The sequence below is a fragment of the Onychostruthus taczanowskii genome, unplaced genomic scaffold (assembly GCF_017590055.1).
Source record: "Onychostruthus taczanowskii isolate IOZ18803 unplaced genomic scaffold, ASM1759005v1 scaffold19, whole genome shotgun sequence".
Taxonomy (NCBI): domain Eukaryota; kingdom Metazoa; phylum Chordata; class Aves; order Passeriformes; family Passeridae; genus Onychostruthus; species Onychostruthus taczanowskii.
In genome coordinates this window covers 10,332,309-10,347,944 of record NW_024499128.1, presented here as the reverse complement: position 1 = coordinate 10,347,944, position 15,636 = coordinate 10,332,309, and the positions used below count along the sequence as shown (strand labels likewise).

The 15,636-nt window shown below is 46.5% G+C and overlaps 1 protein-coding gene across 1 annotated transcript; it reads left to right on the top strand.

Annotated features, from left to right (window-relative positions):
* The first annotated feature begins 1,902 nt into the window (after positions 1–1,902).
* Positions 1,903–15,178, top strand: LOC121334499 (cytochrome P450 3A9-like). The gene is made up of 13 exons (XM_041401698.1): positions 1,903–2,010; positions 4,591–4,684; positions 7,110–7,162; positions 8,270–8,369; positions 8,939–9,052; positions 9,323–9,411; positions 10,384–10,532; positions 11,392–11,519; positions 12,179–12,263; positions 12,610–12,770; positions 13,201–13,427; positions 14,242–14,404; positions 14,568–15,178. Exons 1-13 carry the CDS (start codon positions 1,940–1,942, stop codon positions 14,664–14,666), a joined length of 1,533 nt encoding a protein of 510 aa, XP_041257632.1. The 5' UTR covers positions 1,903–1,939; the 3' UTR covers positions 14,667–15,178.
* The last annotated feature ends 458 nt before the right edge of the window (positions 15,179–15,636 follow it).

Genomic DNA, 15,636 nt, shown 5'->3' with positions numbered 1-15,636 from the left:
CCCTGAGCAGCTTAGGGGACACCACAGCTGGGAGTTTACAGTTTTAGTAGAATGCACCTTTGGGCATAAATTGGCTCTGAGCTGGGCTTACATGTGAAAATCAATCTTTCCTGGGTCACTGACTTCTCTTTGGCAGGGATTAATCACACAGAGGTTTTTCTGTTTATCCACCAGCTGTCTCAAGGGGGTGGTGGGGTTGTGTTGTTTGTTTGAAGTCAATTGGCACTGTCCATTCGGCAGAGATCATCAGCTCACCATGGAAAACCATAGCAAGACTTTGCACCTCTGGTTTTTCACACCAATTTTCCCAGAGACTATAATTACCCCTAAAAATGATGCAAAGAGGACAAAGATTGAGGCTTATTTTTACTGAGGATGGAGAGCCCTACAACAACCTTATTTCCTGAATAAACTGTGTTCACCTATTGCCCAACACAGTGAGTTGGGAACATTTTGGTGTCCAGTAAACTCAAATTTCAAGGCTGTGTCAAAATTGGCAAAGAGAAACCCTGGAGCACTAGTCACTGCTGTGACAACTTCCTGAAGGGGAAAGCACTGCTTGAACCTTGAACCATGCTCTTGCAACACCTCTGAACCAAGAAAGGCAGAACACAGCATAGGCTTGGAGAGCTGTGTCCTGAACTGGTCTGTTCACGTCAAACTAAAGCAAACTGTGGTTATTACAAAATAATCTAGAACTGTTCTGTCTTCAAAGGCCAGAGCAAAGGCCAGGCAAAATAGAAATGAGGTATAAAGGCTGAGATAAGGCAGATGATGCTCCTTGGAATGTGGACAGAGAGCCACTGCTGGGTCAGTGCAGTCTATCACAGGCACATCCTTGCAGACACAAGATGTCTGACGTGCCAAAAAATTAAAACACCCACCCAACTTGCCTCCAGTGTAGACAGTAAACACCATTCTGAAGGCAGCAGCTCTGCTAATATGAAGGGAATTGCTCATTTTAGAATTCTGAGCAAAGCCCTAAAATTGCTGTAGTGCACATCTATGCAAACCATACAACTTCCTGCCCTAGCTTGACCCCACTAACAAACACCATCCAAAGAGCTCAGTTTTCTCCACATCATAATATCCTCTCAGCACATCCACACCTGCTCTTGCTTTTCAGCACCATCCTTATAGGAGAGCCTGTACAAAATCTGTGTTTTCCCTTTTCTTCTGCCTTTTCCCCAGCTGCTGCAGAAGGGTGTTCACGGGTTTTATTCACGAGCCACGAGTGGCGCTTTGGAAAGGGTGGCACTGTAACTGTTTACAGTTGTGGAGTGACAGCATTTCTCTTACATAACACCTGGCCACACGCCAGCAAACAAGGTGGACTGGACTTCTAGAGACTTCAGAGGGGACAAATTCCTGCCTTAGTTAGAAGCTGCATCTCACCCACCGCAGGCAGCAATCTCTCTCTTTCTGTGTTGCACTTCATAACGCAGAAAGAGAGAGATTTCAAACAAAATCTTAAATTCTGTCAAAGTTGATTCATCTGCTAGAAAAGCTCTTGTCATACAATACGTGAATAACCTTTTTCCTTCTCTTTGCCTTCTGTAAACCAACCCTGACACCTGCTTTGGGATTCACCTTTTCATTGTAACCTGTTTTTATTTAGTTTGGTGTAGGAGCCCAGGGGCATGAGTCAATGGGAAGGCAGTTATTACTTACAACAGGGAAACCAGCTGAAATGTTTGGCAACACAAGCATTAAATAACTTGAACCTTAGACAGTTCAGTCTATCACATGAATGGTGTTTTTCAGATTAGCAGACTTTCCTATCTTTATATTCCACTCCTCCTCCTTTGTCACAGAAGGAGGGTCCCTAAATCATATGACTGGATAAAAAAGATTGCACAGTGTGAAACACTCCTATTTCCCACAGACGTGGGACAAGCATATCAAGGCAGAACTCAGAGCCAATCAGAGAAGAACTGAAATGAACCTTCTGCCTTCTTTCTCTACAGAAACATGGGCCTTTATTCTTCTTTTTGTGGCACTCCTGCTAGTGTGAGTAAAATATTCTTTATTGATTCTCTGTTCCTGCCATTTCTCTCTTCTTGCCATTGCTCACTTTCACACAACTAATCTGCTGAAGAGTAGATGTGATTTCCACTTTTTCAGCATCTAACCAAGCACTGGGATGTAGCAGAGAAGTCTAAATACCATACAGGTCTGTGATCTTGCCCCAAGGTTTAGAGTATTCCCATCCAGTTATGAGACTGCTGCTAAGCATCAAAGGAATAATTGAATGATAATGATGCCAGGTACTGGTTGCCATCAGGGTGCTAGTTTCAGTCAGGGTCCTGATTGCCATCAGGGTGCTAGTTTCAGTCAGGGTCCTGAACCATCAGGGGATTTTTTACAGACATCCAGCTGTGCCTCCCTGCCTGAGGCTGCTCTGCAGGCAAGCCAGCAAAAGATGACCCTGCTGCACAGGTGGAGAGCAGCAGAAAGGCATCAGGAGAAGACTGTCTGTAAGATCAGATTTTACTCCTTCTGACTTCTTCTGTGGTGCCCAGCTGAGATTCTCCTCGGGGGCACCTGGGCCAGGAGGGGTCCTTTGCAGAGGTTTGATTTCCATCCCATGTCACTCCTCACAGCCACCTGTGCTGGAGGAAGGAGTGGAGCATAGAGCAATGTCAGCCACCTGTTTCTGGCTTTCCAGACCAAATCTCTCAGCAGAAATGTACCCCCAGTTCTTCAGGGCAATCCTGTTAGTGAGGAAATGCTGTCCTTGGCTTTGCTGGTGCCATTCAGCACTGCAGCAGGGCAGAGCTGGTTAAAAACCCCTGAATGATGTGGTGCACACGGGCACTGCCCATTTGTCTGCCCTTGCAACGCTCCAACCATGGCAGCTGAGCAAGCTCAGAAAGTTTTAGCCATATTTTTCAAATTTTTCCTGTTATTTGGATCACTGAAAAGCCTATTTGGGGCTGACTCTTACAAAAACACAACAAGCAAAACCCAAACCAAACCAAACCAACAAAACCAATAAAGCTACCCTGAATCTTGACCCAGGCTCTCCTATTTCAGTAACTCTGTGGCTATCCAAGATTGTTGATTACCAGACTTGCACCTTCTGCAGGCACTCATAATTCTGTTGTGGCAAAAGGGACTAAACCTAGACATCTATGCTCTGATATTAGAGCTAAAATAGAAATTTCACTGGCCATTGACACAGAGAGATTGTTTAGATGCTTCTTGTCCAGCTGGGGCAACACTCTTCCAGTTCACACAAGAGGGAATTTCAGGCATTTCTGATTAACATCCATGGTAGGAAGAAGTAACGATTATTCTTTGGCTTTACACTGAATGGTCCTTTTCAATCTGCAGAAAACCCTGACACATTTTACTTGTAGGAGTGTTAGACTACATTTTCCTGGTCATGTTTCAAGTGGTCTAAGCCTGTTTTCCTACAGTATTTCTGGGCTTTGTAACCAGCTCAGCCTGACATTTCCTGGTCCTCCCACAGCCTTGGCTACCTATAAACATTACAAATAGAATGCACAAACATTTGATTCCTAGTGCTGAATTAACCTTTGACAAAAAAGGTTAAACATTGAAAACTGAGTTCTCCGAAACCTTTCTTCCCTGAACACACCCAGCTCCCCATTTTTCTCCTGTCCTGTTTGGACCATAAGGTGGAGTCTGCATTTTTTTCCTACGGAAGAAGCTGTGCTGGGGGACACTGATCTCATTTGGGGTCCCTAGAATTTAAAAAAAACATTGGTAATTGTAAGGGAGACCCCTCCCTATGTCTTAACCTTGATTTTGGCTTTTCAAATAAACATCCCCAAGATCCTTTCTGAGCAGCTGCTGCCTCGTGACCTGAAGATGATCTCTGATAACATCCCCCTGCCAAACCTTCCCTGCTTTACACCCCTTCTGCAATGAACTGCTCACTTGGGAAGCTGCAGCTATTAACTGAAATCAAATATTTTGAGGAGCTCTTTCAACACACCAAAAGACAAGCTTTAAAGGGCTGCAGCCCAGGCCCTTGTTGAGAAAGAGAAAGCCCCAGGTAGAAGCAATAACTTTAGAGCTGCCAGGAAGGGTTCTTCAAAGGAAAGAAATCTGCAAGGCTGTCAATAAAATCTAAAGAGAAAACCATCAAGACTAGGCTTCCACTGAGCTAATGCTGGACTAAGGGAAGGAGAACAATTACTGAAATTGAAGTACAGTTTGACAGAAGCCCTGTTTGGGACATAATTCTTGGCATTGCTTTGATTTCTTTTCAATACGATCATGTAAGCTTGGTGTTCCTTCTTCCAGCTCCCTTTTCTGCCTCTCCTTTGGTAGGCAATGAGCTCCTCTCAAGACTTTTGCTCAAGACTTTTGGATGCTGTCTCCACAGGTGGTCTGGTAGAAACAATTGCTTTCACACCAAAGGATCCCTCTGAAGCTCTGTGTGAGGCTTACCATGGTTATCAAGTAGTCTTTTACAAGGCAATTTTCACTTGGTCTGGCTTTTTTCCACCACTTGGATCAATCTCCTCTCCCAAGGGATACGGTTGCAGTCTCTACGTTCAGGAGACCTCACACCCCCAATACCACACTGATGTAACGCTGCTCTTTTCTGTCTCACAGATATGGGATCTGGCCATTTGGTCTGTTCAAGAAGTTGGGCATTCCTGGACCAAGACCTCTGCCTTTCGTTGGGACATCCCTGGAATATCGCAAAGTGAGTGCCTGAAGCTGCCTTTGCTGACACAGCTGAATCTGAACAGATACAGAGTAGTGATAAATTATCTCCAAATGCCAGCTCCTCTGTCACTCAGGGCCTGTGCAAAGGTGTGGTGGGTTTGCACGGGAGGCATTCACAGAAGTGATGCAAAGCTTCTGTGTAAGTGACAATCTGTCTGAACCTCTGGAAAGCTGTACAGACCTCTGTGAAAAACACATGCTAAAGACAAAGAAACGTGTGAACTCTCTCTCTTTTCTGGTCAGCAAAGATGTAACAGGGGTCGGGCCTGGTTGGGCGGCCCCTGCTGTGGGGCTGGACCCCGTTCCTGTGGTGTCCTTGGCCCCCATCGGGTGCCAGGGAGCATGAGGGGAGTGTGTGGGGGCTGAGGCCGGGCCAGGCCATGGCTGCGATTTCTGACATCTTGCTGCTACTGGGCCCTGCCCTGCCACCTGCCCGGGGCCCAGCTGGGTCTGCCAGCCTCAGGAGCAGCCCTGGGCCTGGCCAGCTTGGCCAAGATTGTACCACCATTGAGAATTGCCTGCCACCACCGGGCAGGGGAGAAGAGAAGCCATCTGTGTAAGTGACAATCTGTCTGAACCTCTGGAAAGCTGTACAGACCTCTGTGAAAAACACATGCTAAAGACAAAGAAACGTGTGAACTCTCTCTCTTTTCTGGTCAGCAAAGATGTAACAGGGGTCGGGCCTGGTTGGGCGGCCCCTGCTGTGGGGCTGGACCCCGTTCCTGTGGTGTCCTTGGCCCCCATCGGGTGCCAGGGAGCATGAGGGGAGTGTGTGGGGGCTGAGGCCGGGCCAGGCCATGGCTGCGATTTCTGACATCTTGCTGCTACTGGGCCCTGCCCTGCCACCTGCCCGGGGCCCAGCTGGGTCTGCCAGCCTCAGGAGCAGCCCTGGGCCTGGCCAGCTTGGCCAAGATTGTACCACCATTGAGAATTGCCTGCCGAATTTGGGCAGGGGAGAAGAGAAGCCATCAGCCCCCTCAGGAGTAGTTCCCGCCACAATCTACTGGGCCTGGCTGGGGCCAAGTGACCATCTGCAGGCCCTCAGTGAGATATCAGCTCTTTGAGTGCCTCAATCCTCCCTCAAGTGAGAGCAAGGAACAAAATGCAGGCAGTGTAGAGGAGCAATGTGAAGACACCAAAGTCAGTGAAGAAGTCAAGTCCCAGACGGGAGAAATGAGGAGATGCCTTGATCTTAGGGCTGAAATCCTCCTGTAAAGCTGTGGAGAAAGATTCTTTTTCCCTATAATGCATGAGAGTATGGGGAGATAAAAGTGTTCAAATTGTAGATATTGAGCAAAGGCCTCCATACTAAAGTAAGCAGATGTTAAAGTAGCTGTAATCTATGAGAAATTTGAACAGAGAAGGAGACAAGAGTGATAAAGATGCTGTGCCCTCAGGAAGAAGATGATTTCAGAGATAGATAATGAGAACCTTTGCGTTTGAACAGCTCATCTTTAAACAGAACCCCAGAAGCTGACATGGCCCATAAACAGAGCTGTGGGAAAAGCTTGTGGAAAATGGGAGGGATTTCACAATTGCAGATTTCCCCAGGTGGCTGCTGTTCATGGAAGTTAAAAGCCATGAGAGAACTGTTTTCTTGTGGAGAGATCTCCATAACATTAACAAGAGGGACTTCTCTCCCTAAAGGAACTGAAGAAAGACTATTCTAGAAGTGGTAAACTGACTGAAATTTTAGGTTTTGTTTCTTTACATTGTCAATGAGAAATAAAGGCTGTAGGGGAGGAGAAGTGTCCTGAAGGTTTTGTTCTGATTCTTATTACTCTTAGTTACTGTTAATATTTTTTTCTTTTAAAGGCTTTTAAAGTTTTGAGCCTGCTTTGCCTTTCTCCTAATCCTACCTCACAGGAGGAAATGAATAAGTACATTCTAGTGAGTGCACTAACAATTGGTCAGCACGGAACCCACCAAAATAATTGGTGCATTGGCCAGGAAATCTTAAACTGGGGAAGCAAAACCATTACAAAAGACCAGTGTGGGATAAGGCTCAGCAGCACAGACCAAAAGGCATCCCCAAAGGAACACTCCTGGCTGGCTGATTTCCAGCTGCCCTTTGCCAGCGCCCTGGCCAACAGCTCCCTCAAAGCACAGTGCACATTCATGCTTCATCGTGGCTTTGGCTGCTCATAAAGCAGCTCTGAACATTAGTTTAGAGCTATTCCTCCCCTCCCAGCATGTCCCCTCCCAGCATCATCCCTTCCACTGCATCCCCTCTCAGATAATTCAGCTGCCAGAGCTCAAGGAGCATTCAGACAACACTCTCACACATGTGGTGGGATTTTTGAGACTGACCTGTGCAGGGCAAGGAGTTGGACTTGGATGGTCCTTGTGGGTCTCTTTCAATCCAGGATAGCCCATCACAGTTCTTAAATTGTTTTCCACAGGGTTTCCTGGAATTTGACACGGAATGTTTCAAGAAATATGGGAAAGTCTGGGGGTGAGTATGAATCACTGATCTCTTCTGAGAGTGAAACTAGAATCTGCACAAATGGGAGAAAATGTTCATTAGGAAAGCTCCCTTTTCTCCACCTGCAGCCCTGACAGTCCCAACAGGATGACAGCAGCAGTGCTGCAGGTGGCTTACTTGGAGCCTGGTGACACAGAGCTGTGTCACTGTCACATCATACAGAAAGTATTTTGACCAGTACTGTGAAAAGCAGTTTAAATCCGGTAACAAAAGGCCCTCACCTGCCCCTAACAAAATCATCAGCAGAACTGCTTCCTTCAGCAGGATCTGGAACTGGGAGGTTGGGTTCCTCTGGTTTACCAAGAGCAGAGGAATGTGAGTGACTCCCTTTGGAGCTGACCCAAAGAATTCCTTGTGCTGCTGATCCCCACCTGCTGCAGCAGGAGCTGCTGCAGTTATGGCTCTTCTGTCCTAGACACCTCCTCCTACAGAATATATAACATCACTGTTGTTATAACTTAGGCTACAACCTTGCACATCCTGCATGATGCATCCACTGCTCCCTACAGCAGCTTTAAGAAATGGAGTCTGGAAAATATATGTTTACACAAATGGGTAGAGAGCACAGATCAGCTTAATCTACATCTGTTCCAGGAAAGCATTCAGAACTGGCAGCTTAAAAAGACGAAAACAAGGACTGAGTTTCATCTCCAAGGATGTCTCTGTGCTGTCAGCCCAAGTCTCCAGACACCCAACTCAAGAGTCTGAAAGGGGTCGAACAAGTTTCCTTCAAATACTGTAATGTGTTTAAGTGCCTGGAAAAACACAGAGAGTCAGGGGAGGAAGTGAAGGCACTTGCTTCATTTAGTATCTGGTCCTTTGAGCAACTGAGCCCTGCTCATTTCCCAGTGAATTTGGAGGGTGTTTATCCCCCTTTACCATTTCCCAAACCAGATGGGAAAAGGTGTGGGAGTCCTTTTCCATCTCTTTCTACATTTCTGTACTCAGACAGCAGAGCAACAAGGCTGCTGATGGAAGAGCATTTGTTCAATACATGGGCACCTCGTGTGCATCAGCCAAGCCTTACACTTCAATTATCTGGGGTTATTTACCTGCTTCCACTTTTCCCCCCACCAGGATTTACGATGGCAGACAACCCACCCTGGCTGTCACAGACCCCCAGATCATCAAATCTGTGCTGGTTAAAGACTGCTACACCACCTTCACCAACCGCAGGGTAAGAGCACAAGTGCTGTGATCTACCACAGAGTCCAGGAAAAATGCAGGAGGAGACAGACATGCCAAGCATGCTTTGGGAGCCAGTGGCTGCACTACAGGGATTGCTGAACACGACCACTGCACGTCACTGTTCCCCTGCCTTACAGCCTGGACTGCACACACGGGCTGGCAGAGGGAGCAGACCAAGTCTGTTCTCGCACCTATCATATATTTATGTATATATGGATGGATTTGGGTCTGTGTGAGCCTGCAGCAATCTGTAAGGGTGCACATGTTCCACCAGCTGGGATGCAGGGATGGGACATGGGGGGTACACAGAGACATGCAGGTGTTAGGCTGATTGGACTTTTTCTGGGGGTGGGAATAACACCTCACATCTTGTTTAGTGTAGGAAAGGGGATTATTTATGGATGTGTGCCTTGAGAGAGGCTGTTTGTCAGCCCACAGCCTGCTGCCAGCAGCAATGCCACTGGAAGAGCCCAGGCAGGGGCTTGTATGCCGCGTTGCCATCCTTGCAAGGAGGCTGCTCTCTTTCCTGGGGTTAACACCTCCTGTTTTCCCCTGCAGCACACAGACCTGGCCGGGGTACTGAACAACGCCGTCTCATTAGCTGAAGATGACCATTGGAAAAGGCTCCGCACTGTGCTCTCTCCAACCTTCACCAGTGGGAAACTAAAGGAGGTAAACCAGAAGGGCAGGCACAGACCGAGTCAGTAAGCAGTGCTTCCAGGCTCAGGTTATCACAGGGGTCTGATTTCTTTAGTCAGAGCCCAGCAACTAAGCTGGCCTGTTTGATTGATGCCTAACTGAAACCAGAAAAGTCTTAAAATAAAACCTGAGCAGAGAGATCTTATTTGTAAATATTCATTAAACTTCCCATAGTCTTCAGGAGTCTGTGTAAAGGAGTAAAATGTACTGTCCTGAAGTGACCATGCTTGATTTGTGTTACAGATGTTCCCTATAATGAAGCACTATGGGGAAGCTTTGGTGAAGAATGTTCAAAAGCAAGTGAAAGAGGACAGCTCAATATCTGTAAAGGAGTAAGTAGCTGCTAAGAGCAGCTGGCAGAGCAAACCTTGTTAAAAGTGCTGTGGTTCATTGGCTACCAGCAATGCAGATCTTTCCCTTGGTCAGCCAGGGCTCTGAAAGGAGGAATGGGAGTTATTGAAAGCCTGACTGGAAATTTAAAAGGGGAAAATTTAATTTGGATGTTAGGAAACCTTCCAGAGGTAGATAGGAAGGTAAATGCTCCAGCACAGCTTTGTGAATCCAGAGAGCCAAGATATTTCCAAGACTGAGTGGAAAACCCAGTTTTTCCTGCAAACACTCAGGATCTCTGTGCACACCTTCTCCTTTCCCAGGACATGGGAGGTTGCTGACCTCTGTCCCACACAAAAGTGTGGGGTGCTCATCCCTCACATGCCCCATTGCTGGGGGGACTGAGGCTGTAGAGTGGCCCTGAGTGTTTTTGCCTCATCTGTGCCCTCCATATGGGCTCTGGACAAAACTCTGTGTATTGAACCCCAATTTTAAAGCAAAGATACAGCAGGGGCAGCTGCACACCACAGACCACAAGCCAGCAAATCTCCCCTTGAAACAAAAGCCTGCAAGGGGAGGGCTTAGACAGCTTGGAACAGGGAGCTGTTCTGGGTGGAACTGTATCACTCCCAGGGCTTGTTTGATGCAAGGTGTTCTGCCACCCCTCCTCAAGAGGTTACCATGCTAAGTTCCACATGCTGTCCTTCCACCAACCCATTCCATGTTGTCGTAAAATCCTTGGAGAAGCTGTCTGACTTCAAAACCTGTGCAGACTGGAAACAAAAGCTGTCTAAAAATCTATCCCCTTCTCTAGAAGTACTGTTCAGTGCCACATAGCCAATTTTCTTTTCAAACCTAAGGCAGGTCGTCTTCTGAGACTTTATAAATGAATGTCACATAGACATGAGGAAAAAACCACATTCATTCTGTCCAAATATTTAACCACACAGTCTATTTTTTCCACCTTCCATCAGCATCTTTGGGAGTTACAGCATGGATGTGGTCACCAGCACTTCCTTTGGTGTGAACATTGACTCCATGAACAACCCCAAGGACCCCTTTGTCAGAGAGATGAAGAAACTGGTCAAGTTTGACTTTTTTAACCCAGTCTTCATTTTGTCATGTAAGTGATTCCAGGTTTTGCTTGGATAGCTTCCCTTGGTAGGAATGAAGTCCTACTGGCCTCTCGTAATTTCCCTGTTGTGAGCTTTATGCTGAAATCCTGGGGATGATACAGGTAAAAGCTTCCTCCACCTTTGGCATCCCCAGTGCAAGAAACTTATGAACCACCCAGAAACATCCAATTAAGTGCTGGGAAATTATTCAAAGGTTGAAAAGCAAGTGAGGTTTGAGGAGAGTGCTGCTATCTGAAATGCATTTTCTGGAAGAGAGTGCTGAGTGGGGATTGTAATTAGATGCAATTTCCTCCAGTGCAATAGCTTAGCAGCAATGGACCTTAAATTAATGTTAGATACCTTGCTGAAACCCAGGGAAAGTGGAAAGTTTGGATTTGTCTACAGAGGAGGTTCTGGTGCTGTAGATTTCAAAAATCTATAGAGAATATCAAGATCCAGTTTCTATGAAGAAGGAAAAGCCTTGAAAGGGACTTGAAAATGTTTGCATGATCACAGCAAGACAGTGAACACTCAGAGTGAACAAAGAACTCAGAATTTTCAATATTTCTCTTGTGAGCCACATGTGTGTTGTGTCCAGAAGTAACCTGTCCTTAGAAAACAGAGCCTTAAAAATAGGAGGTGGAATATGTCTTGCTCTTCTCTTAAATGAATTATTATACCCAGCTTGGTTGTGCCCATGTGACACAAAAACTATTCCAAGGGAATGAAACAGAGGGAAAAAAGGCAAAAAGTCCATGCTTTTCTCATCTAAAAAATTTAAAAAGGAAATAAATTTCCAGTAGCATCCACAGCTATCAGGAGGGGTTTATCTAAAGAGTGAAATTTAATTTTCTATTTGTTTTTCAGTTGCTTTCCCATTCCTTATTCCTGTCATGGCCAAGATGAACGTAAACATCTTCCCCAGTGATGCTGTAGATTTTTTCATGAGATCCCTTGCCAAAATTAAGCAGGATCGTGAAAAAGAGGCTCACAAGGTGAGTGGGAATTTGAGAGCAATTGTGGCAGAAAGTACACTGAAGTGAGATATAATTAGGGTGATGATATCAAAGGTGAAGCCAAAGTACAATGACTCAAGAAAACTCTGAGCCTACTCAAGTGTAAACACTTCATTTTAATACTGTCAGAAAAGCCCCACCTGACCCATCCTGGCAGAGAATCAGGGGGACTTTGTACATCCGTGATCTGAAGCTAAATCCAGATAAAGGCTCAGCAGAATTGGACTAAGCTTCAGTCTGCAGCACTTGTAATGACAGAGACTCCCTGAAGAAGACTAGGCAGAGGATGAGCTAGTGCAGAGTAAGCAGCACATGAGCAGCAAAATCACCTTTAGGGTTGTGCCTTCCCCTTTTGCTTTTCAAAAGCTGCACTTTGCTTCCTGACCAAATTCTTCCTTTTAGAGTTTGGATCCCTTTGCCCAAGTTCATTCAAGACACTGCTCTCCCTCCCAGTGACTTAATGGATAGGACAGACAGGTTTCCAAAATAAAAAGCGAGCATTATGCTTTTCAGTAAGGAAGTTATGTGCATTTTGGGGAAGCTCTCAGTCTAAAATTTGTGCTTAGGCTGTGAAATCTGCTTATCTGAGCCCTGCAAGGAACCTTTCACCAAAGTGACTCTCCTGCTTTCCCTCTCAGGGCAGGGTAGATTTCCTGCAGCTGATGATCGAATCCCAGCGCTCAGCCAGCCAGGGCAACAATGAATCAAATCCCTCATCTAAAGGTAACAACAGCCAAATCCAAATGGGCACAGGGCAGTGGGAGTGAGGAGAATATGGGGAGGTGTTTGTGTCACCATCATCTTCACCGACCAGCTCCAGATGGAGCTCTGTCTCCTGGGGCCAGCACCAGGGCTAAGATCCCTGTCCAGGGAGCAGGACTGCCATGTCAGTTATTTATGCCCAGGAAATCACCTGCTTCCTCTATGAAATGGATTTTTCCAGGCAGGTAGAGCAGTTATAACAGTGTTATCAGAAAACAACTGCAACAAACCTGCCTCAACACCACCTGCTGCTGCCTGCTCCTTGCTGAGACCATCAGCCAACACTGCTTTCCTCATTTCCCCACAGCCCTGACCGACATAGAGGTCCTGGCCCAGGCATTCATCTTCATCTTTGCTGGGTATGAACCCACCAGCAACACCCTGGGTTTCCTGGCCTACGAGCTGGCCATGCACCCTGATGTGCAGGAAAAGGTGATGCAGGAGATTGACACAGTCCTGCCCAACAAGGTAAGGGGGACCCTGAGTGACGGGGAGAACCCTCTGACCCTGCTGCCCTCCTGGTTCAGTCAGGGCAATGAGACATCTTTAGCTCCTAAACACCATAGGTTTTCCAAGAGCTCTGGGAGACACACCCTGAGACAGCTCAGCCCTGCAGTGGTTTTCTTTTGGCAGCTGGAGCCTTCCAGCCACCCCAACTGCTCAAACCCATTTGCCACACTCATACACAAGAGGATGTGGATTTCCAAGCATTTCCATGACTCAAGGGTGGAAAAACGAAACCAATTGCTCAATTTCTGCCTTGCATTTTGTTCTTCAGCGAGTCTGAATCAAACTTGGGGCAGTGTGGGTTGGGGATACTCTGCTTCCTACAGTCATTTTAGGACAATCCAGTTCTGATGCCAACATACCTGGTCACCTTCCTCGTGTTGCCCTGCAGGCTCCTCTCACGTACGAAGCAATTATGAAATTGGAATATCTTGACATGACAGTGAATGAAACCCTCCGGGTCTATCCCCTCGGGGGGCGGATTGAGAGAACCTGCAAGAAAGACGTGGAGATAAATGGAGTGACCATTCCCAAAGGAGTGGTGGTCACAATCCCACCCTACGTCCTGCACCGCGACCCTGAGTACTGGCCCAACCCAGATGAGTTCAGGCCTGAAAGGTACAAAAAGCTTAATGAAAGGGAAGAAATATCACACGGCTTTTTCCTCAGTAATTAAGCATTAATCTCTGATTAGCTTCCTAATGGCGTTCTTCCTATCTTTTTACAAACAATACGGATGAGAAATTGCAGGCTCGTGGGAATGTCATTTTAGGAGGAAATCGAGCTTTGTGCTTAAAGCAGGGTTTCAAACAACATAATCTTCTTGGGAGAATAGCACTGCTACCTCACAGCAGCTTGTACTCAGTATTTAAGCTTCCTGAGAGGGGGTAAATTTGGAGGCTTTGTAAATACTGGCCATCCACTGTATAATCCTTCTTGTTGAACCTGTTCCCCTTATACAAGCTTCTACTAAACATGCCAGACTCTATCCTTCCGGAATTGCCTTCCCTCCTTGTTTTCAAGGATAACCTTCCCTAGCTGGTTATTTTTGTAACTGATACCTACTTCTCATTCCCAGAGAAACTGAAGCCATAGGCTGCTCCTAACCAAAACACCTTCTGGTTCTTCTCTCTCTAAATACAACAGACAGGAAATATGTGTCTCTGTGGGACAGGATGTTGCCTGGATTTTCACCTTGCTTCCAACTTCTACTAATCGGGATGGACAGAATTAAAATCAAACCCTCAAGTGGACCCCACCCTGTCCCTGGCAAGGGCTTGGTCACAGCACTCAATTTCTGGGATAGTCTGAGATACTTTAGGAAAAACCCAAAACGGGCTCTGCAGGGCAGCAGTGAGAGATCCCTAATAAATAAAATGTGTAGGTTTTGTGGTTTTGCTGCCTTCATTTCTTTTCCCCAACCTTTGTCCAGATTCAGTAAGGAGGACAAGGAGTCCATAGACCCGTACGCGTACCTGCCCTTTGGGGCTGGGCCCAGGAACTGCATTGGGATGAGGTTTGCTCTCCTGATTCTGAAAGTCGCCATCGTCTCCCTGCTGCAGCATTTCACCTTCCAGACCTGCAAAGAGACTCAGGTGAGGGGCACATGGAGACTCGGGGCTGGCACAGGCAGAGCTGGGTGCCAACGCCAGACATTTCACACTTCCAGGCACTGCAGATCCAGTCATGCCTGAACCTTTCATCCCTGCATGTTTAACTTATCCATCTCCACCTGTGCTTTCCCTCTCATTGTTGCAGATCCCAATCAAGCTGAGTTCAGTGGGGCTCCTAACACCAGAGAAGCCGATTATTCTGAAGTTTGTGCCCCGGACCAGCACTGAGCCTACCAAGAACTGAAATCCAGCCGCAGTCCCCAACACCCAGGGACTGCCATGCTAACAAAGGGATCACACATCAAAGGAAATCTCTCCTACACATACAGACATAGAAGAGCAGCTCCAGTTAATTCTGGAAGCAATTACTACATATTTACTAATAAACATAACTGTCAGAAATGTGACATGGATCACTGGGCAGTGACAATACACAGTCCCCGTAATTTTGATTGCAAAACAAGAAATAAATCCAAATGAGAAGCTGATCATCGACTTCTAAAGGGACTTCTCCATCTGGAGGGAAGAAATTACTACCACATGCAAGAAACACAAGGTGTGATGGAAATTCAAACTGCCAGACCTCGCTGGGCAGGGACGGGTACTGTTCTTCTGGGTGTATTGATGCTTGAAAATTCATGTATTCTAATTGAGATGACTGGTGTGAGACTACACATCCTAGTTACCAACCCTCTCCTGTGCCATGTGTTAATTAAACTAAAGTGTGTACAAATACTGTCATTAAAAATGTTTGAGAGCTGCTCTCTGTTGTGTATAGCAGCTGATCACTTCCTATTTAAGACTCGTATTCAGCTTCAACCCTTGAAATCACCCATGTACATTGCTTTCCACTTAATTTAATGAATCTGATCCTTCATTTAATGCCATCAAACCCTCCCATTTGTACAGTATTTTACAAACACTCCAGCTCCCACATCTTACTTTGATTAAGAGGGTGCCTTCAGTTCAGCACCAGCCAGCCCTTTCCATGCTGGAGTGACAGAGGATGGATTAGAGACAGCAGCAGCTCCCAGGAAGAGAGAACAGCCCTGCAGGAGGGCCAGTGATCCTGGAGGAATGGTCTGCACACAGGCTGGAGCTGAGCCTTTTCTCCCAGAGCCATGGATGGGGTTTAGTCACTGCTTGTGGAGGGGTTTTAGGTGCTTTGAGCTGCTCCTGTCATCAACAGGAAGCTCTGACCCAATGGCTCATGC

Coding starts and splice junctions, on each gene's coding strand:
- LOC121334499 (XM_041401698.1), top strand. CDS start 1,940: ATGAACCTTCTGCCTTCTTTCTCTACAGAAACATGGGCCTTTATTCTT. Junction 11,520..12,178: donor GTGAAAAAGAGGCTCACAAG/GTGAGTGGGAAT, acceptor TTTCCCTCTCAG/GGCAGGGTAGATTTCCTGCA. Junction 13,428..14,241: donor GATGAGTTCAGGCCTGAAAG/GTACAAAAAGCT, acceptor ACCTTTGTCCAG/ATTCAGTAAGGAGGACAAGG.